This window comes from Anguilla rostrata, chromosome 5 (genome assembly GCF_018555375.3).
Source record: "Anguilla rostrata isolate EN2019 chromosome 5, ASM1855537v3, whole genome shotgun sequence".
Lineage (NCBI taxonomy): Eukaryota > Metazoa > Chordata > Actinopteri > Anguilliformes > Anguillidae > Anguilla > Anguilla rostrata.
The window spans coordinates 33,021,253-33,047,695 of record NC_057937.1 but is presented as its reverse complement, the minus strand read 5'-3'; the positions used below and the strand labels follow the sequence as shown (position 1 = coordinate 33,047,695).

General features: G+C 49.8%; 1 protein-coding gene across 1 annotated transcript in view; it reads right to left on the bottom strand.

The window, feature by feature from the left end:
• Window positions 1-3,888: 3,888 nt before the first annotated feature.
• fto (FTO alpha-ketoglutarate dependent dioxygenase) overlaps window positions 3,889-26,443 on the bottom strand; it is a 129,390-nt gene continuing 106,835 nt past the window's right edge. Inside the window, exons 9-10 of the mRNA XM_064335820.1 lie at window positions 5,910-6,050; window positions 3,889-5,402 (exon numbers count right to left, since the gene is read on the bottom strand). Coding sequence (XP_064191890.1) covers window positions 5,396-5,402; window positions 5,910-6,050 — 148 coding nt within the window. The 3' untranslated portion in view covers window positions 3,889-5,395. The remainder of the gene's footprint in view (window positions 5,403-5,909; window positions 6,051-26,443) is intronic.

Below are 26,443 nucleotides of genomic sequence, written 5' to 3'. Positions count from 1 at the left end.
CTGTGTCGCATAACTGATCTGAATACAGCGGCAGCAGTGTACCTTTAGATTAAGGATTCCAACGAGGGTCAATTCTAAACTGTAAAGAGGAAAAGGGCTGGCCAGCAAAGATACACTTTCTAAGACCGAGATATCAACAACTTGCTAGCATAGAAAGAGCAACGTGATAAGAGCTCAGAGCAAAGGTTTTGATAGCCCCACTCATTTCCTGTACGACAGCACCAGCACCTGCCATATCTGTTTATCACACACACGGTTTATTTTCTTTCCTAGAGGGGGGCTCACCTCAGGGATGTCCTGTCATAGAAAATAGTACACTTATCAGTCACAGAGAGTCAGAGGGGACCACGTTCAGTCACAACTGTCTGAAAGTGGGAGCACTTTTTAATCAGATGAGCCCGTAGACCACATGGGGGTGAGCGAGGGGGGGGGGATTCTGAGTGTCACTGCATATATATTTCATATACTGCCCAGACGTTAAGCTCTGTGTGCTTATCATAGAACATTCTGTCTCGGCCAAGTTCATAGTGTCCCGATTCGCTGGATTCTTATGAATATGCATGGAGCCTATTGAGAATGCTACAATGTATAGGAATCACTCATTAGGTTTTATAAGATCCCTGTCTTAACATTCCACACTGTAGGATCCCTCATGCAGGGAAAACACACTATATAAACAGGTGGTGACTGACATGTAGGGATGGGGGGGATTGGTAGCTGTGTGATAGAGGTAAAGAAGTTTCTGAAATACGAGTGTGGTGGATCAAAGTGCGTGAATGCCAAGATAAAGGGACTCAACTTGACTATTATGAAAAAATAATCAAAATGATCTTTCTACATCGACCGCATAGGTTGTTGTCTGATTCCTTCTCTGAAAAATTCAAAAGCTCTGCATGAGAATTACTGAATTCATCATCAAAATAATTGGTTCATTTACTGGCTGATTCATGCTTGTGAAATTTATTGAAACTCACACACGTTGGTACACTGCTATGTGTGCCTCAACGATGACAGTAGGTAGGTGGGGCCGAAAACAAGTATACAAAAAAAGCAACCAATCAAAGTCCTGAAAATGTGGCCCTGGTTTTCCTGCATTTCAGATGAATAGTGAAGCTGCTGGGAGGGACTCTGGTATGGAGATACTGCATCTCCCTCACCCTGCTGAGTAAACTGATCCAGGGCTAACGCCCGCACCCCCGGGGCTGCCGCGGGGCATTCGGGTTGGGTATCTCCACCCTCATCTGAAGTGCACTTGCCCAGAGCAGGACAGGGACGGGGGGGGGGGGGTGACCCCAAACTGCTCTTTAACAGGACACCTGGCTATTTTATCTTCCTCCTGCCAATTGTCCGCCTAATTGACGGTGATTTTCAAATGCTTACCGACCCGTCCGTGACAATGCGCGCCGCCACTTCCCTAAACAATGCGTGGCCGCCGCCGCTCGAGCGGACATTCCAAATGCTGCTGTGGGACGCAGGGGTCAACCGTCTGTCATTCAGTCTCTCTCCCGCTCACCTAATTCGACTCACATGCTCATCTGCTCTATAAAGGAACCGATTACCAAACAGGCAAACCTATTGCAAAAGAAGCGGGCCAATCGAATGTCTATTTTAAGTGAGCACTTCAATGCTGTCCATTCACTGAAGAAAAATGTTTCAGATATTCTTAAGGAAGGAAGACTATTATTTTCAGGTTGTTTACTCTTGTGTACAAAAGTCGCACTTGAGCACTTGTGAGCAGCAGGGCTTCAGTGTACATGCCACAGCAGAGCTTCAGTGTACACGCCCTATAGTGAACAGCAGAGCTTCAGTGTACATGCCCTATAGTGAACAGCAGAGCTTCAGTGTAGATGCCCTATAGTGAACAGCAGAGCTTCAGTGTACATGCCCTATAGTGAACAGCAGAGCTTCAGTGTAGACGCCCTATAGTGAACAGCAGAGCTTCAGTGTACATGCCCTATAGTGAACAGCAGAGCTTCAGTGTACATGCCCTATAGTGAACAGCAGAGCTTCAGTGTACACACCCTATAGTGAACAGCAGAGCTTCAGTGTAAGCCCTATAGTGAACAGCAGAGCTTCAGTGTAATGCCCTATAGTGAACAGCAGAGCTTCAGTGTAGATGCCTATAGTGAACAGCAGGCTTCAGTGTACATGCCCTATAGTGAACAGCAGAGCTTCAGTGTACATGCCCTATAGTGAACAGCAGAGCTTCAGTGAACACCCCTATAGTGAACAGCAGGGCTTCAGTGTACACGCCCTATAGTGAACAGCAGAGACTTCAGTGTAATGCCCTATAGTGAACACAGAGCTTCAGTGTAATGCCCTATAGTGAACAGCAGAGCTTCAGTGTACATGCCCTATAGTGAACAGCAGGGCTTCAGTGTACATGCCCTATAGTGAACAGCAGGCTTCAGTGTACAGCCCTACAGTGAACAGCAGAGCTTCAGTGTACACCCCTATAGTGAACAGCAGGGCTTCAGTGTACATGCCCTATAGTGAACAGAAGAGCTTCAGTTACACGCCTATGCAGTAACAGCAGGGCTTCACTTTGACATGCCTCTAATGTGAAAACAGCAGACTTCAGTGTACATGCCTATAGTGACAGTCAAGGGTTCGTGTACATGCCCTATAGTGAACAGCAGAGCTTCAGTGTACACGCCCTATAGTGAACAGCAGAGCTTCAGTGTACATGCCCTATAGTGAACAGCAGAGCTTCAGTGTACATGCCCTATAGTGAACAGCAGGGCTTCAGTGTACATGCCCTATAGTGAACAGCAGAGCTTCAGTGTACATGCCCTATAGTGAACAGCAGAGCTTCAGTGTACACACCCTATAGTGAACAGCAGGGCTTCAGTGTACATGCCCTATAGTGAACAGCAGAGCTTCAGTGTACACGCCCTATAGTGAACAGCAGGGCTTCAGTGTACATGCCCTATAGTGAACAGCAGAGCTTCAGTGTACATGCCCTATAGTGAACAGCAGAGCTTCAGTGTACACGCCCTATAGTGAACAGCAGAGCTTCAGTGTACATGCCCTATAGTGAACAGCAGAGCTTCAGTGTACATGCCCTATAGTGAACAGCAGGGCTTCAGTGTACATGCCCTATAGTGAACAGCAGAGCTTCAGTGTACACGCCCTATAGTGAACAGCAGAGCTTCAGTGTACATGCCCTATAGTGAACAGAAGAGCTTCAGTATACACGCCTAGGAATGAACAGTAAACCTAGAAGGTGTGTCATTTTCTGATCTTTAGAAAGCAAAGGAGGCCTTGCGTGAACTGTGAAAAACAGCAAGCTACCTTCCGAGGCCTGCATGCCTGTGTGTGCGTGTGCGTGCATACGTGTGTGTGTGCATACATGCATACTTGGATGGGTTTGTGCACGCATGAGTGTGTTTCGTAGAAGTCAATAATGCGTTCCATGAGAGAGGAACAAAAAAAGCGGCGAAAAAAAGCCTCCACCGTGAGCACCTGACACTCCTCGCGTCCTTGTGAATACAGCTGGAGGGCGGGGGGGAGCTCGTAAATTGAGGTCTGGCACAGATACAGGAAACCTGGGGAGGGGAAAATACTCCTAAAGACACACACTTGGGCTAATTTGTTAGTCAACGGAAAAAAGGCAAACGCAGTAAATTACCGAATAATTTAGTGCGTTCGGCTTTTTTGCGTGCCGGCAAACAGCTGCCAGTGTTCCTTCCGGTTTGGCCGCGGTGAGCTGGGGCACGGGCGGGTTCGCACGGCCGGGCGGCAGCTCAAAGGCCCCCGACAACCGCCCGGGAGAAAATCGCTTGGGCATTCGTGCGACAGTCCCGGAGCGAAGCAGTCAACAGCAGATTGGCAGCGTACAGAACGCCGTCGCGAACGCCACACAACACACTGGACGCACAGGGGAAGCGCATTCAGAAGCTGCGGTTTTATTTCATTTACAGTGATGCCTTTTTGCTTTGGACACACCTGCAATGCCTTCTTCATACAAGCCGTGGGTGGCGTGGATTCTAAAAAAACAAAAAACAAACTGAAAAACGGAAAACTGCCATATTCTCATTCCTCCGGAAACACACAGAACGAGCGACACATTTGGCAATAACAAAATAATTAGTAACTCTAAACATTATAAAAAAATTCAAAAATAGATTTATTTGCATTCGGTCGACGGGAGACTAGACAGCAATTCTACTTCATCAAGAACAACAAGGAGGAGAAACTGGGGACAAAAAAACATTTGGCTTTGACATTCAACACATTACACATTATAAAGAGTTCTTTTCATACTTCTTCGTTTTATGCACCTTTTTTAATAAGGGATCTCCCTCACACACACATTGCCTGCAGCGTAACAGCAGAACTAGCACTGAACACGTTTAAGTGTAATTAGAAATGACAAAACAGCTGTAATTACGAAAAGCACTGGTTCAAGTGCTGGATGTTAATACAGGCTCTCTGCAGCGGGGGGGTGGGGGTGGTGGTTTGGCTTTCATCAATAGAAGGTCACGTGACCATGGATGGTGTTCCCAACCCCACCGCAGGCTGGTCGCCTAAACTCACCCCCTCCCCAGACAGAATGTTCGGGACGCAGATAGAAAAAGACGTGAGAGTCGGAGTCATTGCCTTCAGGACCGGAAGCAAAAACATTAAAAGGCCCTTCCTGCTTCCTGCTTCCTGCTTCCTGCTTCTGAGATCCGGGGGTCGAGAAAAACGAGCGTTCGGCTTCTGAAAACGGTTACGATGCGTTACGACGACACTGCCGCGCGAATCGGAAGGTTTCGCGGTCGGGGTTCCACCTAAAAGCCCTACAACGCCTCTACAGTGTCCGTGGGCCTAATTACTACGCGCCGGGCGAGAGGACACTGGCGACGGGTGAGTGCTCGAGTTCATTTGGGAGATGAGTGTGCGGGGGGGGGGGGGGGGGACAGGAGGCAGGAGCGGCGAAGCCGTTATGCGGAACAGTCAGCGCTGTGCAACTTCATGCGGGCGAAAAACAGCGATATGTCGTTTACGTGGAGTTCAAATACGAACAAGGAACGAACAGCAATTCTACTACTTCAGCACGGGTTTGATCGTGGTAATACTTGTGGTTGCTTGACCTAGAAAAGATAATAAATGAGTGCAATGCCCTATGTGTGGTTCTGCCCTCCCCGTCAAACAGCTGACAACCCCCCCTAGACCCCACCCCTACAAACACCCCTCCTCCCCCCTCCCCAACCCCACCCCCGCCTGTTAAACATGCAGCTGTAGCCAGGGGCGACGGAGTCCGGGGTTGTGTCAGCCTCTGCTCCCGGGGCTGATGGTTATTGTCTAAAGGCGAGCAGATCGCTATCTTCAGTAATCCGTTTAGGTTGAAACGGCGGGGTGGGGATGGGGGCCGGGGCTGGGGGGGGTGGACCTCCCTCACAGCCGTCCTTCAAAGCCTGACGGGAGAAAAAAAAAAGCACACAGAATCCACCCGGTCACAGTCAGTCACAGGTACTTTGGACAGAAACAAGGGGTTCATAGGAAAGACTGCATAAGACAAAAACTACGCAAGGGAGAGACAGATGACATTGTGATGATGATGTCAGCAATGATGCCCAATGCCGATGGGGTCAGGCAATTAAAACCAATTCATGAGTGATAGAGAGCTTCAACCTGAGTCAAGATCTATCAAGGCCCAGATAATAAAGACAGTGACAGAAGATTGCACTTCTCAGCTGAGCATGCTGGGATAGCAGGCAGTTAAAAGGGCAGGAGAGTGCTGCTTGAGCAACAGAACATCAACGACGGCACACTGCATTATGGGGCCAGTCTTAGCTTGAGCCAAGTTTAATATAATTTTTTAAGAAAATACACTTATAAAAAAAAGGAAACAATCACCAAGTAATGAAATACTTTTTTAAAGTAATAACTGGAGCTAGTTGTGTGGCGTTTCCTTCCCTTACCTCCACAGGAGAGACTCCACCCGGCTAATGATGTCAGTCAGATCAAAGGGCAGAGGCCTGGGGGGGTCGTCCTCGCCCCAGTAGGGCCGGTTGACGGGCGCCTCCTCGGGGGGCAAGGTCTGGGCGAGACTGGACTGGCACCTGGGGGGACGGGAGGGGGTTTACCGTTAATTAAATGAACTGATCTCTTGAAACCTGAAACTTGAAACTTGACCAGAGGACTACACTCTCAGGTACAAAAAAGTGCCCAAAAAGATACAAACACTTGTCACTGACATGGTACCCTATAGGTACATAAGACTGTGCCCCTAGTCAGAAACACATACTTTGTATGTTATTCGTATGTTTTTTTTCTTATAAAAGGTACTTATTGTTACCCAAATAGAACATTATTGTACTTTCAGGGCACATTTGGGAAATTTGTTCCTTAAAGAACAGAATTGACTCAACCGTACCATTATTTGTGAGAGTGTAACTGATAATGTCCGCGGCTGTGACATTTCACAGTTTTTTCAGGCTTACGGAGAGCCGCCACGAATCACATGCTAACTCTTTACCGCTCAACTCGTTAACAATAACTCATTATTTACTCAGCTCACTTCATACAGAGGTCTGCAGCCCAAGGCACGTGAGAAAGGAGAAAAGAAAAAAAGGGTGAAACGGCAGTTGCTCTGAAACCGAAACACGCGGTAAGGCAAAAAAAGACCGAGAAGGGCAGCACGAGCCGCGAAAGCTACGTCCCCGATCCGTTACCCAATGCATGGCACCACACGGCAGCCGAGTAACCGAGGCGAAGGTCCGGGATTCGGGACCGTGGGAAACGGAAACCGCTCCGTCTCGGGACGAGAGCGGCTTTTCACGAACGTGTTTCTGCGACCCTGCGCTGGGGAACGATCGGGAGACCGAGAGGTATCAGACGCGCCGTTATTAATACAACAGTCGCTTCGATGGCAGCAGATGGCTTCACGGCAACCTGCTGCCTCCGTTTCGTTTAAGGAAAAAGATACCTTCTGATGTTGCATCCATCCAAACTCAACATCAATGCTATATATCAATACCCCAACCTCCACGTCCCCCACCCCCCCCCCACCCAGGTTTTGACTACCCAGCTCTACCGAGACCGAGAATTCATCCCACAGCCTTTAAATATTAATTGTCACTTTGTTAGAAGAGTGGCGCCCCCCCCCCACCCAACCCAACCCACTCTGTCGCCTTTCAAAAGCACCTCGCAGGGGAAGGTGTCATTGTAATTCCAAAGCGAGTAGACAGGGGAGAGCGTGACCCCTGACCTGGAAGTACAGAGGAGCTTGACAGTGTGACTCCTCCGCTGAAGCTGAGCCCACCAGGTTGCCCCGTGACAAGTTATATAAAAGGCTTTCTTTACAGAGTTGTGCTCCAACCTCAATTCTCCCCACCTCTCCTAATCTAAGGGTTTATGGAGGCTACAGGGCTGTGTAAAAGGCCAAAAAAAACAGCTAGCAACGTTTTGTGGTTATCCATTTTTGGGCTGCTGCATGTCACGAAGGCTGTGTGGCTAAGCGCTCCCTTTCAGCGTTCTATCATTACAGAGTGAGGACAGTATTAACACACACCATTTCCATACATCTTCAGCACTTCAAAGCAGAACCCGATAATAGCATCTGCTGAAATGTACTAAGTACTATTATGTGGCATATCACTTCATAAATAATACGATTAGCTGACCTTGGGGCCTTGCAAGCCAGTAATGTGTTAAAATGCTCTCATTAGTTATTTAGAGTAGGAACTAAAGGGAGTTCTGTTTTGTGGGACCAGGTGCTTGGAATATACATGCAGCGGTAACAGAACCCGCCACAGGCCAGGTGAGCCGGTTCTCGCGGCTAGCTCTGCCCATGGCAACGGACAGGCCTCGCATTAGCATAATTAATGAGCAGCGATACCGGGTAGGCGCGAAGCGTTTTGTGTCGCCTCAGCTTCTGCAGGCAGGAGTGTGGACGTTGCGCATTTGCTTTGCGCAGCGCAGAAGACAACGGGGCGCAGAGGAGAACCTCAAAAGCTTCGGACTGATACCAGCTCCTAACGCCCACCGCAGTTATTTCACCCTTTTCAAAACCACGGCCATTTTTTTCGGCGCTTAACGCGACTAATCGAATTAAACAAACCGGCGAAACGGGCGGGCGAACGTGTTTACGGAGCGACTCTCTTCGCGCGCGAGACGGCCAGTAAGGGATGAGGTCAAAAGCGAGGGATGAGGGGAAAAAAAAAAGGCGCCCGGAGCGTTCGCGAGCCCCCCCCCCGCTCCGACAGATTGACCCCGAGGAGATACGGGTTAACCGTCCCATCTGGCACGCAGTCAAAAGAGATTGGCAACACAATCACTCATTTCAATTTTCCCCGAAACTCTATAGCACCGCGGGCTGGGGCGAAATGGCGCGCTAATGCGAAGGTTATCCGCCGTTCCATCGCCTCTATTCCGCCGAGGGTCCGCCACGCGCGCTAGCCCCTCGCGCGCGCGGATGGATGCTGCGCGGTCACCTGCGCTAGCGTGCGCGCGCGTCCCGGCCCCGCTGAAAACGAACCGCTTAAAGATAAAAGCGAGCGTTAATTACGGACACGCGAGCAGTCGATACGAGGCTAGTGCAAAAGCCGAAAGGATGAATTCCTCTCAGCGCTGCGTCGTTCCGTCGAAGCCGTGACGAACGCCGCGATCCGCGGCCCCGTTTATTTATTTATTTGTTTATTTATTTTTTCGAATCAATACGTTTTACGGTAATGCGCCCGCCATCGATTCCGCTCGGGACCGCCGCGGCTACGAGCCTCCCACGCAAACGAAACAAATAAATAATCCCGCGCGAACGCTAACGAAAAAAAAAAAGAGAAAACGTTTTTTTTTGTACGCGAGCGCGCGGCGATACCGGCTCTCCTGCTCCCGGCGCGCACCGTCCGCGCTCCCGCTCGCCCCCCCCAAACCCCCCCCCCCGGGCCGCACGCCAATCGCACCTCCGCTCTCGGCGGGGACGGAAAACGGCTTAATGGACGCGGTCAGCGCTTCCGAACAGGAGCCGATAACGCTGATGAATGCCACAGATCGCCACGGAGAAAAACATTGGCGCGCGTGGAAGAAAGACGCCCCGTTATTGCATTAATGCCGTACAAAGTAATTTACGACAGGATGGGAACAAGTAAGGGCGCTTTATTAGGACATAATACGCGGATTAAGTCCTTCCTGATGGAAATGCCTTCGTGGCCGTCGGTGGTAACGCTAGAAACGGCAGGGTGCCGCGACGAGATGCGTCACGTGACGCAGCTCCGGAGGCATGAGGCTGGCGGCCTTTTTTTTTGCCGGAACACTCCGCGTTCAGGAGAATGCCATCGGACCGGTCGTGCAAATGAGCGCACAGTAAATCAATTCGTTCCCAGGAGAAAGTGCAGAAAGACGTTGTGGGAACAGCCGCCGGCTCGCCTTCGCGCGTTCGCCCTCCTTCGAGTTCGGCGCCCGATTTCGACGGCCCGCGCGAAAAAATAAAATAAAATAAAATGTCAGCCGGACCCGCTGACCGCCAGGCCACCCGGCTGCTTCTGTCCCGGAGCTGAACGAAAGCGGGAGGTGATTGGCTGGTCTCTGTAAGCTGAAACGGGGGCACTGGTGAGCAGGCGAAACGCTCAGGGGAAACCGTCTCCTGGGAGCAACCCGAGCCGCGCGGGCCGCCCTGGCGGTAAAGGTTTTCGAGCGCGTTAAGCCGCGTGACACGTGCTCCTCTTCGATCCGACCCCCTTTAACAGGACGCTCCCAATAAAACCGCTGTCTGATAAGGCGTCCGAAGCGCTGCCCTCTAACTAATGGTAGAAAAGCCTTTTTGGGCTCGCCGGCTTTCCTCGCGGTAACAAGGTAAAGGGTGAGGCACGAGGGGTCGCGCACCGACATACCGAGATTCCGTGCGGACCCTCAGGAGGAGGCGTCTCAGTGGTTCGCCGCGCCACACCAAACGGGACGCCGTGGTTTTTGTTTTTTTCGGCTGCCTGGCTAGATGACGCGGCGAAAGATGGGGCGGCCGTTGGGGGGGCGCACTCGTGCCTGTGTGTGTGTGTTGGGATGACCGCTGAGCCTGGACAATCAGAGCTCTGTAAGCAGCCGAGGGCGTTCGACGCGGGTCGTTTGGGCGCGGGAGGCCTCCGGCTGTACCGGCGGCCTCCGCGACGGGAGGACAGCGGGGAGCGCTAAACGGCTCTTGGGCGATGAACCGCCGCGGCGACGGCGAGGAGTCAGCGGGCCGGCTGCGGTCTAGACGGGCGAGGAGTCAGCGGGCCGGCCGCGGTCTAGACGGGCGAGGAGTCAGCGGGCCGGCGCGGTCTAGACGGGCGAGGAGTCAGCGGGTCGGCCGCGGTCGGCTCTCAGAACCAGGTGAGCCCCCATTAGGCCGTTAACGTCGTAACAAATTGCTCAACAGCCATAGACACTGAGCGGCTTCCTCCCCTTCAGGCGTCCGTGTGGAATGCGGGGCCAAAGTCAACAGAGGAGAATTTATGACCAGAAAACAACAATCAGCTTCCAATAAAAACAAGCGGAAAGGGGGGGCTAAGGGATATAGCACGTTAGCGGCGGACGGATTGCGCCTGCGGGTCCCGAGCGCTCCGCGATAGGACAGCCGCGCCGCGATTTGGGAGGAGCTAACCGGGGGGGGGAAGGCCGCGTACGCCGGAAGAGGAGTGAGGGGGTGGGGCCGCTAAGCTAGCACCCCTTTAGCGACAACAAAAAAGAAACAAACACGTTAACGGCTTAGCGTCGGCGGCGGCGCAGGGACGCCTCTCCTGGCCGTGGGGATGGCGGGAAAAGCCGCCGCCCCGGTCGGCCAGCGCCCTCGCGCCGGAGATCCCGCTGGCGGGAGGCTAGACGAGCGGCAGCGTCGCGATATTGAGATAAATCGCCGCATTTAAACCGGGTTTAAAATGACAGCTGGCTTTTTCTCGATGATGGTGTTTGTTTATACACCCCGGGACAGAAAGGAGGGGAGGGAGGGTGGTGCTGAACGCATTTGCAGAGAGGCGGGGGGGGGGGGTAAGAAGGTTATAAGCCCGACTGTGTGTGTGTGTGTGTGTGTGTGTGGCTTTTGCTGCCGAGCGGTTGAGAACCATAAATCTCCGTCTGATCAGGAAGAGGGTTATTGCAGGGTTGGGAGCCGTAACTCTAATCCAGAAGGAACGACGCGCCATTGCTGTGAAAACTTGTTGTTCCGCGAACGTTTCTGTAAAACGATCAGTGGTTTTACCTCCAGGGCATCACCCACTCGGAGCAATAACGACGGTGATGGATGGTCTGCCACGACAGCTATACAGCTACTACTAGCGCGACACCTGACCCCAGTCACATGATAAGGTCAACCGAGACTCGCACAATTCCCACCTGTCTGCAGGTAACAATATGAGGGTCAAACAGGGTTGGCTAATTATATGCATCGTGCCTTGAATTGCCTGGCTACAAGCCATTCCTTTACCTCCAGGGGATGCTGTGTTGAATTCCGAAAGCTTGACGGCACTAAGCTGTAAGGCCACAGTATAAAACTGTTGCACAATAGATATTCTGTTTCAGGCAGGTATCCGTTAAACTGTTTTATGGCTGAGAAAGGTTTAAAAAAAAAGGTGTCCCCCGAAAAAAAAAAAGAACAAAAAATGAAAACAAACGTTTTCTGGTAATTTCTGCCACCGTGGGAAATACCCGATGCACTACAGTGTCTTCTACGAAATACCTTATCCTCTCACATGTTGCACTTGAAATGAGTAAGAGGGAAATTATCAGAGGCATCTCTGAAGAAATGCAATATGTCTTGATGTACGTCAGCGTGTCACGTAGATCTCACTGCCCTGAAATACATATCCGCATTGCACCGCTGATTTACACAACACACTTGCATCGTATGCAGCTGGACTGTTCTGGAAAGTTCTGATGGGTGAGTCTGTGGTCGTCGGAGGATGATATTAACAACGACCCGGAGAGACCAGGACTGCATTGCCCTTGCTTTTACCCAGAATTACCCAGTGCTCTTACTCACACGATTTCCAAATCAAAGTATGCGTGCCCTGATTAATTTATGAAATGCTATGTTTTTCTTGTTCAGGCGTGCATATCACTTTTTCTGTTGTAAAACAGAAATCAGCAAAGGATGCAACAAAAATTCAGGCTAGGCGTGCGATCGCCTCTCCGAGGCACGGGGTGATGCAGAGGGAACCACAGACCCCCTGGGATACACAACTCTGTTTCCCTCAGGGCCGGCAAAGATCACCCAGGGATCATGAAGAAAACCCAGACAGGCGGCATTGTAAGCGGGCTGCATGAAGTAGTCAGAGAGGAAGCAGAAGTCAGATTAAGATAAAAAACCCTGCGTTAGGGATCTCAGAATCCAGTCCTGGAAGGCTGCGGTATCTGCTTGATGTCAGCCAGCTTCGGCACTTAAGTGCTTTAGTCGTTGACTGGCTAAAGAGTTTGCGCACCTTAGAGCTAAATGGCTGCTCACTGAAAGAAACCACAAAACAATGCAGACGCCGAAGGCCCCGGGGACAGAGGTTCGGCATTCTTACCGCACGTCTTCCAAACCTTAAGCGTGCAGGCCACATCCAGGTGGCCTACATGCCAGTGTGAGGAGAGAGGCACGTGCAGATTACATTTTTTTTTTATTTGAAAGCAAAGCTCGATGTGTCGCCCGTCGCTAAGGAAATGAAACATTAAGGTGCGGCACAACAGAAATGAAGTTCTGTAGTTCTATTCTATTCTTAACTCATACACAGTACCATACGGCACAGGCCCGATCCTTTACATAATCACATACAGTATGAATAAATGCAGCTGGAAAGCAATGCGATGTAATTTGAGTGCAGCAGTACTGTGGCACAGAATTACAAAATATTATTGCAGGAATTAAGGGGGACATTTATGACATTTTGGCTCAAATGTCTTGGACATATTGCTCAGGGCAGCTCTGCCAACCCCTTAGTGTGTGTGTGCAAATGCATGCATGTTCTAGAGACTATGTGTGTGAGTGTGTGTGTACATGTGTGCGTGTGCTACACAGACTATGTGTGTGTGTGTGTGTGTGAGAGAGAGAGAGAGAGAGAGAGAGAGAGAGAGAGTTTGTTACTTGTCAATTTGTGCAGAGGTCATTGGGAATGGAAGGGACGGGACAGCGTATTCATAATGCCACTCTGTAAACGCCTAGAGGGAGAAGGGTGTAACTCTGCAGGTCACCTCCAATTCTACTTATAACAGCAGTCCCTGTGAGGATTCTCTCTCTCTCTCTCTCTCTCTCTCTCTCTCTCACACACACACACACACACACGCACACACAAACACAGAGCAGCTAGAGCACCTGCACCATTATGCCGGGAACGTGACCCCGTACTGCAACATAACATACTGTACTGGAACTTGCCTCACTTCACAGGAAATAAAACTACACTGAAACACCACTGAAATCTCGCTTCATTTCACAGGGCATATAACTTTACACCTCAACAAAAAAAATGCTATAACTTTCCCCATACAGGGAATGACACTGGAATTTACAAAATAAAATAAACAAATAAAAAATGATAAATGATAAAAAAAGTGTCTATGACGTATAAAAATAGTTTTTTTTGTCACCACAAATAAAGTTTCATCGAAAACAGGAACCATGTTTTGCCGTTTTCCTGCCTATTCATACTAATGAATCACTAATTTGGTTTATTTCCCTAAACTCAAGGGTTAAACAGTCAGTGCACCACTCTAAACATTTACATTAACGAAATGTTCTGCTCACAAATACCTAAGTGTTAATCTTGTCATTCATAATTGATTTGTTTAACCGTAGTCTCTAGCCCTGCGTGGCATTTTTACGCAACAGTGTTCTACGCCGGCAGTTTTCGCTGCATTTTTGTAATGACATTTGTATTCAGCGCGTACCGTTTTAAAAACCCATCGGTCGCACCGCAATAAATACCTCTGCAACAAAACAAAAAAAAATCAGTAATGTTCTTTCTTTAAACGCCAGAACTGTTTCACACGCACGAGGCTGTTTGATCTAAACCTCCACCAATACCTGCCTCCGAGATTAAATCAAAGCAGTCTGCGTTTTAATTGCAGCGCAGATCTGACCTCGCCGCAATTCCACAACTACTGTAAAGCTCTTGTCTGGAAACCGTTAGCACGGCTCTATAACCTGTGCGGGGGCGACCGCGCTGTTTGATGCAGCAAAGCTTTTTTTATTTACCGAAAATGACTTCAAGGTACAGCAGGAGTGGTTAATGTACAGTAACCTAATTGATGAAAGCACCTTGTGAAAAAAGGATTAAACAGCCGTTTTCCCACAATTAGAAGACGGGAGACACGGAGTGGGGAAATCCCCTTGGACGAGCCGAAACCGATCAAGGCGCGAGTGAAGTGAAATGTGTAGTAAAGTTAATGACGGGCAACGGAGAAGTGCTGATATAATTCACAAACAGGCGAGGTGTCAGTCTGACTCACATGGCACAAAGACATATTTTTCATCTTGTGGGAAGGGAAGATGACTGGCAACGATACTTTGTAGCGCTTCCCCACCGCTAATGCTGCGGCACAAAGCAGCATGTGACACAAGGCAGACAGAGAAGAAGCGCGAGGTAGTTTTATGTACTTTGGCTGTGATTAAATGAACGTGTGTAGGTATACACAGAGACGGCTGTCAGACTTCACTGTCTGCATATTTACTCAAACGTAATGAAGTGAATGCATTGGAATAAAAGATGACACAGAGATACCCTCCAGTGCAACTCTTAAAACTATGGGTTGGAGGGGGCGGTTTCAATCTAACCACGGTGTCTCTTTGTTCTTCAGTTTGAGGTATCAAAAAAAGAAATATTCAAACGTGCTTGAATTCACGACTCAAAGCTAATGACACCGCACCACAGTGGTTAGACTGAGGGCGTAACAAACAGTTGGGAATTTATAGAAGCAATTCAGTATGATTTAAATAGAATCCGGAATTTGGCAGAGCCTTGGCAAAGTAAATTTCACATCACCAAATATAAAATTGTATATGGAGGAGGCATTAACTCTTTCAGGAGGGAATGTTTTATGAGTGGTGCTAAACTGGAACGTGCATACTTTAAAAATGTCGACTGATCCCCGGCCCATAGATATTTTGTCAAAGCATTTAAGAAACAATAGATACTGTTGTAACATTGGAACTTTCACTGGAACAGGGTGCTATGGCTAGACGAGACCAAAATTGAGCTTATTGGCCACACACACCTTCAGTGGGTTTGGTGTCAGAAGGATATTTAAAAGGACATCATACCTATGGAAAATATAGTGCTGGATCTCGTATGTTGTTCAGTATCTGCCGGCTCTGGGGCTCTTGTACAGGTCAATGGAATCATGTATTTCAGCAAGGGGCAAAACATTTTGGTCAAAAACCCGGTAACGTAAACGTTAAAGAAATTCAATGCGAACAAGACCATTTTGCGATGTCGTGCTACATAGAAATGTTTAAATGACGATGACAAACTAAGATAGAGGAGAGGTATTCAGACATTCTATAAACCTACTAGGTTATAAATTCTGAAAGGTTATTACTATGCTTAATGCATATGATGTTATATGATATGTTGTACTAAAGGATAACTGGTAGCTACAATATGCATGCTAAAGCAATGGTGTGCCCTCGTGTTTTTGTACTGTTCGGAGTTTGATTCAGCCTGATGCATATTCCCTGTTATCGGCAGTTCCGTACATATATTCTTATTGTTGCTGCTCCCGTAAAATGCATTTACTGTATGAATTGCCAGGAAGGCCTCATAAATAAAGGATTACATAAATCGATGGACAAATAAATAAATACATAAAGTGGGCTTATAGCGCTTTCAAGCTAATTGGTACTTGAGAGGATTAGCTCCTTATTCGAGGGGCGCCCTAAGCAGGATTGAAAACAATGCATTTCGCTGCAGTAACCTCGGCCCTTTCAAAGTGAAGGCGGTGGAACACATGGTACGCCATCTGGTTTTTTTGAAGTCGGTTATGATTCATCTTGACATCCCTGACAACACGCGAGATCTTTACACTCTTTAGTTTTGCTAGGACCAGAATAACTAGTACAACAAAGACAGAGCTGCACCATTGTGCCTGGGTATTGACCTCCTGCTCCTTTGATCTTCATGGTTACCTGGTGCTTCTGCATTGCTTACAAGGATTTTTTTTTTCCATACTATTAAGCGTATACAGTAATTATAGGTTATGGCCTCGTAAGTATACATTGCACATTGTAAATTCTGTGAGCACTGAGCAATTTGTATTGAGAAGTCAGAGCAGGCCCTGGGGCAAAGCATGCAGCGTGTGAGGTCGTGGGTGTACGTGTGTGCGTGTGTGTGTGTGTGGGCTGGGGGGCGTCCCTGAGAGTGAACATGTTTGTGATTGTGGGAGGATTTGATTGTGTGAGTGTGTGGATTTTTATAAGTCTGCCACCACTGTCACATGTATCAGCCTTAAACAACAGGCTAGTAGCGTGTTTGTGTGTATGTGGGTCACAAGCTCTTCTTCAAACAGAAATATCCATCAAATGAAACATTCAAATGATCGTTTGTGCGTGTGAGGGTGTGCACGTGTGCTCTGGAATGCATTTGAGGTCATGTGCACCCAAAAGCTAATGCTGTAAAAAATAATACTACAGCATTCGCATGTCAAGGTTCATTGCTGTCAAATCAAGTGCGAACCAGGAAGAGACTCAACACTCGATTGATGAAATAACCAAACAAACCTGTGGTAACAGGTGTTATGCGTAATTAGCCTGTCACAAAATGTTAACAGATAATAAATAGCTTAATGTGAAACAAATGACACCGGCACTGCTAAACAGGTTTAGTATAGTCACTCCTTTCCTTCGAGCATGTTTCTTTGAGTCTAATGTATAATTACAACAAAGTAAAGACCAACTACTTGCAAACTGGTACGGACTTAAATGCTGGCAACCTGATGTTTATTTAAGCTGAAAACTGGAGTTTTTCCTAGCAGGAATATTTAATGCACCCTGTCTTGTATGCTCATTTCAATTGCATTTCTACTGCATGCTTGAATGAACGGCTGCATCAGAAGTGCATCATGGGTATTCTGTAACCATGTACTGGCTTACTGAGAGTGGCTAAATCTGCTATCAAAGTTTATACCCTAGGGCCTCTATACAGGGCCTATAGCCTGTTCACTGGCAATATGGCTTCATTTCACATATACACGATATGACCAAAAGTGTGTGGACACTCCTTGGTCTGGGGCTGTTTTCATGGTTTGGTCCTAGGCCCCTTTGTTCCAGTGAAGGTAAATCTTAATGCTACAGCATACAATCACATTCTAGACAATTCTGTACTTCCCCAACAGTTTGGGGAAAGGCTCTTCCCTGTTTCAGCATGACAATACCCCAGGGCACACAGTGAAGTCCATACAGAAGTAGTTTAGTAGAGATCAGTGTGGAAGAACTTGACTGGCCTGCACAGAGCCCTGACTGAATGGAAGCAAGTCCCTGAAGCAATCCTCCAACATCTAGTATAAAGCCTTCCCAGAAAACTGGAGGTTGTTATAGCAGCAAAGGGTGGACCAACTCCATATTAATGCCCATAATTTCGGATGAGATGTTGGATGTCAGGTGTCCACATACTGTTGGTCATGGAGTTTAGCTGAATGTAGCTGTGCAACGTACATCCAGGGCAGGCAAATTGCTATAAACAGACAGTATTTGTGTGGGACAGGCCTTTGCTTAATTAACCCAGTCTACGCTTTCTTTCCAGGTTACACGGGCGATACTGTTGCGGGCAGTGCTTGCCCAAGCTTGGTTCTCAAGGACGCACGCGCGAGGACAATTCGGCGAGAGTCGGATCGAATTCTGTCCCGCGGCCCACCCCCCGCCACGCGCGTAAGCTCGGCTAAGTTACGTCCCCTGGACGATCGTCCAGATCCTGAAATTAGCCTGTGCCCCACGGGAAAGGAAAAGGGAAAAAACCGCAGGCCCCGGGGTTCCAGTTTCACAGATCCTCTCCTTAGCCGGTCGCGGTTTACGACCACGAACCCCCCCCCCCGAACATGTGACTCAGGCTGAATGGTGAACGGCGGTTGAGCGGAGTTTTTAACATGAGAATCTGGGCTGGGCAAATGGTAAATGGACTGCATTTATATAGCGCTTTTATCAAAAGCGCTTTACAGTTGATGCCTCTCATTCGCCAGAGCAGTTAGGGGTTAGGTGTCTTGCTCAAGGACACTTCGACACGCCCAGGGCGGGGTTTGAACCAGCAACCCTCCGACTGCCAGACAATCGCTCTTACCTCCTGAGCTATGTCGCCCCCTCTGGGCCTCAACCACACGGCGTGCAGCCGGCATGCGAAAAACCTTCAGTCTCGCGACTTCGTTTCGGCCGCGTTTAGTGCTAAGAGACTGACGGCGGCCATCGAGCTAGGAGGGAAGCTTATGCAGGCCTCAGCCTTTCCCACGCCGGGATCCTATCCCACCCGCTACAAATCCAGCAAGCCGCCGTCCAATCTGCCTCCGTATGACCGCGGAGGCGAGAGCCATTTTAACTTTAATTCCAGCTGACTTAAACTGTCTGCAGCCGAGGGAGGAGGGAGAGACAACAAGCTGCAAATATGGAAAGAGACAGAAAATCATTGAGAGCCTTGCCTTTATGAATATTTGATGGGGAAAGGTCGACTTGAGAGCCGACCGGCGGCAGAAGTTCACGCGGGTGGATTTGGATTTCACTGAGGTGACGCCGAGGATTGAGAATGTATTTGTCTTGTCATTTCCCCAATTAGTCTCGCTACTCCTTATTCATGATGCAGGCTGGAGATTGTCAGCGGAGTTATATAACCACTTCCAATGGCGGCCATTTTGTTCCAGGGTTTTCCAGTTTATGGCTCTAAGATTTTTTTTTTTTTTTTGTCAAAATGAGCAAAACCTTTCTATTCTGTGGCTGTGAAACACATAATTATCCAGGGCACACAAAAGAGTGGGGGAGGTCGATCCTGAATCGGTCATTAAGGGTGAACCTCAGTGGAAGACGCACACGCAAGCAAAAGAACGAGCGCATAACCGTCTGTGCATTCGGAGTGTCAAAACATGTGCTGAAACATGTTAATGCAGACCGAGGACAAATGATGAGGAGTACAAAGTTGTTGAATTCTCACCTGCGGCTGAAGGTTTTGCCTTCTGGCGTACCTTCTATACCTGCTCATAGCTTCAGTAGCGATAAGTAAAATGAGCTGGCGCTCCTCCAACGCAGAGAATTTCATTTAATTAAAAGAAACGCTGGCTGCCGCGGCGCTCGTCCTGTCTCGTTGTGGTCTTCCCGACCGCTCTCTCTCAAGGAACATGTTCTGTTATGTTACTGAACAAGCAAAACAGCATCGCGGCAAAGTCTTACCTGCTAGCTATGACACCTGGATGCTAAGGGCCCTGGCAAGTCATTCGTCTAATGTGCCTGGGCAGTTACAAAGTGTTCGCTTCGTCAATCTGCTGCGATTAGGCAAACATTCTTCGCTCGCCGCCTGCAGCGTCTTCACACGTGAAGCCGTCTTTTCAACCTCTGAGTAAGAATCCGGGCAAAGGTTCAGCCCCCCGTAGGTGCTTTCCCAAATTCAACCCTAAAAATCCATCGCTGTCCCAGACCATGCTATATAACTCTGCTTCATCGACAGAAATGCACGAGGATCACCATGTAACCAATAATACATAACTTTTTTTTTGATTCACAGTGATGTAAAAGAAGTGCACTGGTTTCCAGTTTAGCATAATGGTGCTGAAATCCCCCATTTTGGGTCCGTTTTTGGTTGAAAGGCTGACACTGGTGACCCGCGGCTCGGTCGCGGAATAAGAAAACACGCAGCAGACCACGACGGGGGGGTCCCCTGAGGCCCCCAAAGCCCGTCCCACGCGGTCCCGAGCTACGAGAAATCCCACAGCCGCACTGAGAGCCAGGGAGTGGGGGGGGGGGACTGGGGGGGAAAGTTCCCGCGGGACGCGGACTGCTTCTCGGTACCGCGGCGGATAAGGCCGTCTCCGCGGAGCGGCACCCGACTGCCGTCTGCCATTCGCCTGACAGTCCTGAAGAGACCGGCTGACAAATTTCCAGCAAAAAGCGTGATTTAATGCTCCAGAAGGCAGCCAAGCCCAGCCCCTCTCTTTCGGGGCTTCAGTTACCCACCTTCAATCATGGTTAACATCTTAAGACAGAGAGAAACAGGAAAAAAAAAAAGCACAGCTCTGGAGCGAGCGCGTCTGGTAGCGGGTCGCGTTCTGACATTGGCCCGTGGGGACTCAGTGAAAGCAGGGACAACCTGAAGTGCAGAGACGGATACGGCGTGGATGGTTACCTTATAAAACCTACATTCACGCTGCGTTTTTTTATTTTTTATCTTAAGCTGAAGTGTGAAGAAAGGGATTAACCTTTGAGGCTGCTCTTCCCAAAGCACCCCCCATCCTCCCCCCCAACCCCATAAGAAAACAAGCTGTTCATCTCCCGGAGGAATCAGAGGAAGCTAGTTCTGATCCAAATTTGTGGGAGCCAAATAAATACGCTGAGACAGTGGATAAAGACACTAAAAAGCAGACAGCTCTTGCAGACGACATTATGGAAGCGGGCTGGTACCAGCTTCCTCTTCATAGCCGCAGAAGGGACATTCACTAAGGCGGTCTACCATGACCCAGGCGTGATCCATGTGCTGAGTGGGCCGTCTCTCTCTCTCTCTCTCTCTCTCTCTCTCTCTCTCTCTCTCTCTCTCTCTCTCTCTCTCTCTCTCTCTCTCTCCTCTCTCTCTCTCTCTCTCTCTCTCTCTCTCTCTCTCTCTCTCTCCCTCTCGCTCTGTGCTGTGCGTGAGCTCTGGTTAGCTCACGCACAGCATGTACCGCCTGTTTTCAAACTGAAGTGCAAAACGCCGCTTCGTTTTTTCAAGAATATCGTTGAACCTTCCACTCGTCATGTGGTGGCACACGAATGAAAAGCTGAAAAGGGTGCAGAAACAATTTAAGCGGCCTGGGCTAAGGCCATGGAGAAATCAAGGTCTCAGGGTTCTAGAATAGCAGGTCAATATTCATACTAATGGGGCACCTGCTAGGTTTGCACATACCAAAGTGACGGTGGTGGAGGTGGAGGAGGTGGGGGGGGGGGCGGGCACAGGCTGGCAGAGTACCCCAGCCTTTGACTTGATTGGCTGAAGCTTGTTGAAGGCCTCCAAGGGCCACATGCCAGGCTAAAAGTTTACTGTGGACACAGGCTGGGGTTTCACATCTTTCCATCAGTCCGACAGCTCTTAAGACTGTCCCAAAGATCCACTTTACCTGCCTCCAGAGCTCAAAGGCTCAAGGTTTAAAGGGCACAGATGAAGAGTTCAATTACAACAGGAAAAAGAGCTTCAACCACGCTGACAAGATGAAGAGAACTTGCCCCCCTGGCCACAAGAGGTCGACGGGCCTTCTGGCCACACCGTCGCAGCGGGAGCCCAAAGCCCCGCTCGCCTCGCCTCGCCTCGGCCCGCCCTTCCTATCCCGCGCTCTCCGCCCTTCCGCCGCCGTCGGTCTCCTTCCCGCACGCTCCGCCCCGCGATCGACGGCCGTTCCCCGGCTTCCCGAACGCGCGTCGCCCGCGCAGCTGCGCTACGGTCGCCTCGCTCGCTGGCCGGCCGTCACTCACGACGTGGGACAAAAAAGCGAACGGCTTCATCCGGCGTTAAAAGCGCGCGTCGCCGGCGATTCCGTCGCCGGGGTCCTGACGCCGCAGAGCCGGCCCGAGCTCGTCCGCGTGGTCTAATTAACGGCTTCGCTCCGAGGAGGCAGAGCAGCACTTCCAGGACAGCTCCCCCCCCACCCCGTAAGCCCTTCCTCCGGGAGCCCATTGTTTGTCTGACAACACGGGCAGCCTTATTTGCGGATTTTTAATTGCTCTGGTGATCTGCGGGTAAAAAACCTAATAATCGAGCTACGATAGAATTGTTACTCCTTCTGACAATCGTAATGAAATGCGGGCGGCTTCCAGGGGGGGGGGGGAAATCGCGGAAGAACGTTCCGGATGCAAATGACGGGGCGTCAGTTTGATTTCGTTTTCGTCCCTCTCCCATTAAAAGGGGAACTAATCCACCCGAGCGGGGTTCGTGGCGACGGGGGTGCGCCCCCCCACCCCCCTCCGGAGCAGGCTCCCAAACGGAAGCCCACGGCGCCTCAAAGTGACAAGCGTGATGAGTCGGGCCCTGCTCTCCCCCCCCCGCCCCCCCCCCACCCCGCCGCCTGATCTCAAAGCGAGCGACGGCCGGGGCCGATCCGATTCGCTCGACTCAATTACAGAGGATCGCCGAGCCGACCGTAAACCGCGCGGCCGCGACCGTCGACCGCGGTTGACCCCCCCCCCTCCTCCTCCCCCTCCTCCTCCTGCTCCTCCCCAAAAAGCGCAGTTAAAAACCCCACTGACTTTGGTTAGCCGCAACCGGCCCCTGCGCGCTTCTTTTGGGCCCCCTCCGGCGATACCTCTTTAAGATCTGAAGCGCAATATAACCGGTGATTCACGGTTTTGGCTTCCTCCGCGCATAATGGAAAATTAAACTGATCACCGCGAGGAACGTAATTAAAAAGAGAGATAAATAGCGATGCGTAATTAAAGCGCTCTCAAAGGGGGGGCCGTGCCGTGTACGGGCCGGGCTGTCGTTCGGCGGCTGTAAAAAAAAGGAAAGAAGATCGGTTGGGGGGGGCGGGGGGGGGGGACCAGGGCCTGCCGGCGGACTTTCGCCAACGACGGTGCGTCTCGAGGGGAGATCGCCTAATCGCGCCGAGCGGTCGGGCCGTCGCCCCGACGCCGGATGCGTTCAGGCAGGCACGGAGGAGCGATGAAAAATTCAGCAGCCAATCGGGTGGCAGATATTCCCCTTTCATCTCCTGAAGGCAGCCGGGGGGTAAGAGCCTCTGGTGATTGGGGGGGGGGGGGGGGGGGGCCCTCTGGGGTTCGCGCCTTGGCGCACTTCTCAGCTGGAGTAATCCAAACACAGCCCAAACATTTACTATGCACTCCGCTCCCCCCCCCCACCTTGGAAAAAGTACCGGAGAACTTTCTTAACTTATTTAGCCTTTGAAGAGAAATGGTTTTAGGGCAACTTCCTCCAGAAACAATCAGGAATTCTGCCGGAGAGTACAGATACTACGGCGCGCATTTGCACACTTTAGATTTTTATTTTACTTTCAGGGATCATTTGAAAAAAAAACGTATTCAGGTCGCTGGATGAAAATAGATAAAACCCTAAAACTGCGCCTGTGTTAACAGTAGCGCAGATAACAGGGCTGAGGCGAAGAAAAATCAAAACTCTGACGTGTCTTACATTTGTCAATAACTGCCGGTCCTGACAGCGGCGCTTTTTGAAGCCCGACGAAGCAGACCTGCGTCGCGCCGCGCCCGCGACTGCGTGGAGGAGCTGCGAGCCGAACCCAACCGGGGGCCCCATTTATTGGCCCCTGTCGATACTCCGCCTTTGGTGCCCGTGGATAAAAAAAAACTGTCATTGAAAGGAAGCGCCTCTCATCTGCCGTTCCAGTTGAGCGTCTGTTCGGGGCGCTGTTCTTGGTGAGCGTGCGCTCGCAGCTTATCGTAGAGAGATCAGGTAAAGCGCGTGGCGCAGCGCAATATGAAAGTCCGCGCAATTTGATCCAGTTACAAAACCCCGCCCATTATTCACATTATAAATGAATATGTCGTTAGCATAAGGAACCCGGTATCGTAAAGAGCAATAATGACAAAAATATGAAACACCAGTTTTTGAAAGTACCATTTTTCTGCACTGAGCAAAAAGAATCATTGCTGCACCCAGATTCTGTTCAATCAAGCATTTGGGAAGGAGGGAGAATGAGAGAGAAAAGTGAGAGAGAGAGAGAGAGAGGGACACATGACCACACAATATGGATTGAGATTCACAGGAAAACGGTCGATTTGCTCCGGTCACATTCAAAGAAACACTTTGAGAACCTCAGTGTTCCGTACCATTGCCATCAGACAATGCCGTCAGAGGGTTAAAACAGAAATGAAAATCACTTTTTAACTCCCTCGTAAAAACCAAATCCAAAACATGTTTTAAATTTGATTCCTCCAGCGAACATTTGAATAATTTTGAGCACCAAAATGGCCGCCAGGCCGCACAAGTGAACCTGCTAATCAGCCCCGTGTCGGTTTCTCCCCCAAATCGAACTGGCAAATTAGCCTCTACTTGAGGATTTTAATTACTGAACAGCAGGCCCAAATGGGTCGATGAAAAATAGATGCGGGAGCCTCCATCCGTTTTTTCTTTTTCATTTCTGCTGTTCCTCTCTGTGCCCTTCCTTTCCTCCTTTCCGTCTCGGAAAGAGGGGTGGATTGTGCCGAATGGGAGCAGCTGGCTGGCAGGACCTTTTTCTCCACTGCTGGGTGTGTAACTCAGCTAAATGCCACACGGTAAAAAGCACCGGGTCCCGTGAAAGGAAGGAACCTAGCGAGAAAAAGCCAGAATCTAGACTTCTGGAGAGGTACAAATCTTGACCTAGAGATGTTTTGACATGAACTAAGTAGGTTAACCACAATATAGCTCAGATTTTACCCCGATATAGCCTGGCTACATTCTAGTCGGCTAGAAAAAGTCTACTTTAAAACCGAATGTAGCCAGGTTTTCACCTGAATGCTTACAAGGCGTTTCCCCAACTTTTCACCACAAAAAAAGTTCACTGGGTACACATTTACATTCGGTGGGATGGGAGAGCCTTTCTCATTTCCACCACAAGGATGGTGGCAGAGAGAGTTTTAAAGACTAGCCAGACCAGATGTTTGACTGTAGAACTCGAAAATCTATGGCCGTTCCATGATTGTGTCATGAACAGTACATCAGCCAACAACTAACACAGCTCTGAGAAAGAAAAAAAAAAAACGCTGCATACAAAAAGCAAACCGACTCTCAGCAAAGCACATATCGGGACAGCCAAACAAGCAGAGTACAGCATTTGTCTTTTCAATACATCTTTTCAAGATGTTAGGTTTAACAGACTTGACAATACCAGTATCGTTCGTGACACACGGTTTATTTAAGCCAGGAGAGAGAGAGGAATGTGCTTTGAATCATTACCTGGTGTGACAACCATTCTCCATCCAAACTGCACATCCCCCAGTTTGAAGGCTGAGAGCCGCCAGTAATTCAAATTTACTGGTTAACCATCGCAAAGCGATTCAATCTCATTGGCCATTGACTTCCCTGCATGGGAAACATAATCTTTACACGGCGGCAATAAACTAAAAATGGCCAGCGCTTCGGTGTTTCCACAGAGAGAGAGAGAGAGAGAGAGAGAGAGAGAGAGTCAGAGACAGAGAGAGAGAGAGACAGAGAGAGAGAGAGAGAGAGAGAGAGAGAGTCAGAGACAGAGAGAGAGAGAGAGAGAGCGCAGAGGCTGTCTGACATGTTAATCAGCTCAGACAGGGGAGCCAAACACTGGAGGGCCGGGGAGAGAGCCCGCTAATGTCTTCAAATGTAAATAACGCCTTCATCTTCTGTTGTCGCATACGCACTCTTTATGGAACATTAGCCACAACTGCCTTCTGGCGAGTTTTGGAGCTCACAGGAGAGCCGTTTACGTGTCCATAGGCATCTGCGGGTTGTGATAGGGAATGCCTATTAATATGGCCCACATTAAATTTATAGCAGCCATTGGCGAGAACGCAGGCCCTGCCAAGCAGCTCCGACTCTGGTTCCCCGCGCGCGCGTAGCTTTTTATACGCGCAGGGTAAACTAACCTTTGCAATAAAGATTTAGCGGGTTTATTAGTGCAGGAAATAGCGGTAATTAAGGATAATTCACAATGGCTGCTTATCCGCTCTGTGGTACGGGGGGGGGGAAAAAAAAAGAGGGTTGGCTTAATTTAGTCTCCGTTTTGCGCAGTCATAAATAAGGTGGGCGAGCCGCTCCCGCGCAGCTGCGGCGCTCTGCGCTCCCGCGGCGGGAATTCGCCGGAGCGCAGAGCTAAAAAAAAACCGACGCAGGGAGGCGCGCGCGGAGAGAGGCGCCGCTCGCTCGACGCAGGCCCGCATCCGCCGGCTTCCGTCTGCCCCGGGGAAGCAGGCCGCTAACTTCGCCTCGCAGCCGCAGCTGCTGCTTGAGAGCGACTTGGCCGTGGAACAGTTATCGCCAAGCACACTGTACGAGTCACCCTATTATAACACACCCTGATGTCAAGGTGTAAAAGTGCTTTCTTTGTGGCAGACAGGAGCGGTTTGTGCAGAAGCTGAAACAAAATAACGGGGTTTCTTCCCGTTGCTGCGTCAAAAAGCGGTTGAACACACAACCAGCCGGACGACGATGTACATGCAGCCTCTGAAACGCGAGTTTATCCAGCTGCGCGGTCACTTGATTTCACTTTTGTCGTAGCTTGACAGCGATACCCTCCTCAGAGGCTACTGGCTAACCTCGACCGTTTTCAATCGTGAATGACGTTAAAAACGGCCACGTCAGCTCTGACCGGTCTGAGATAACCGCCGACCGCTTCCTGACCATCGAACGCCGCTTCGCTCGTTTCGATAGGAAGC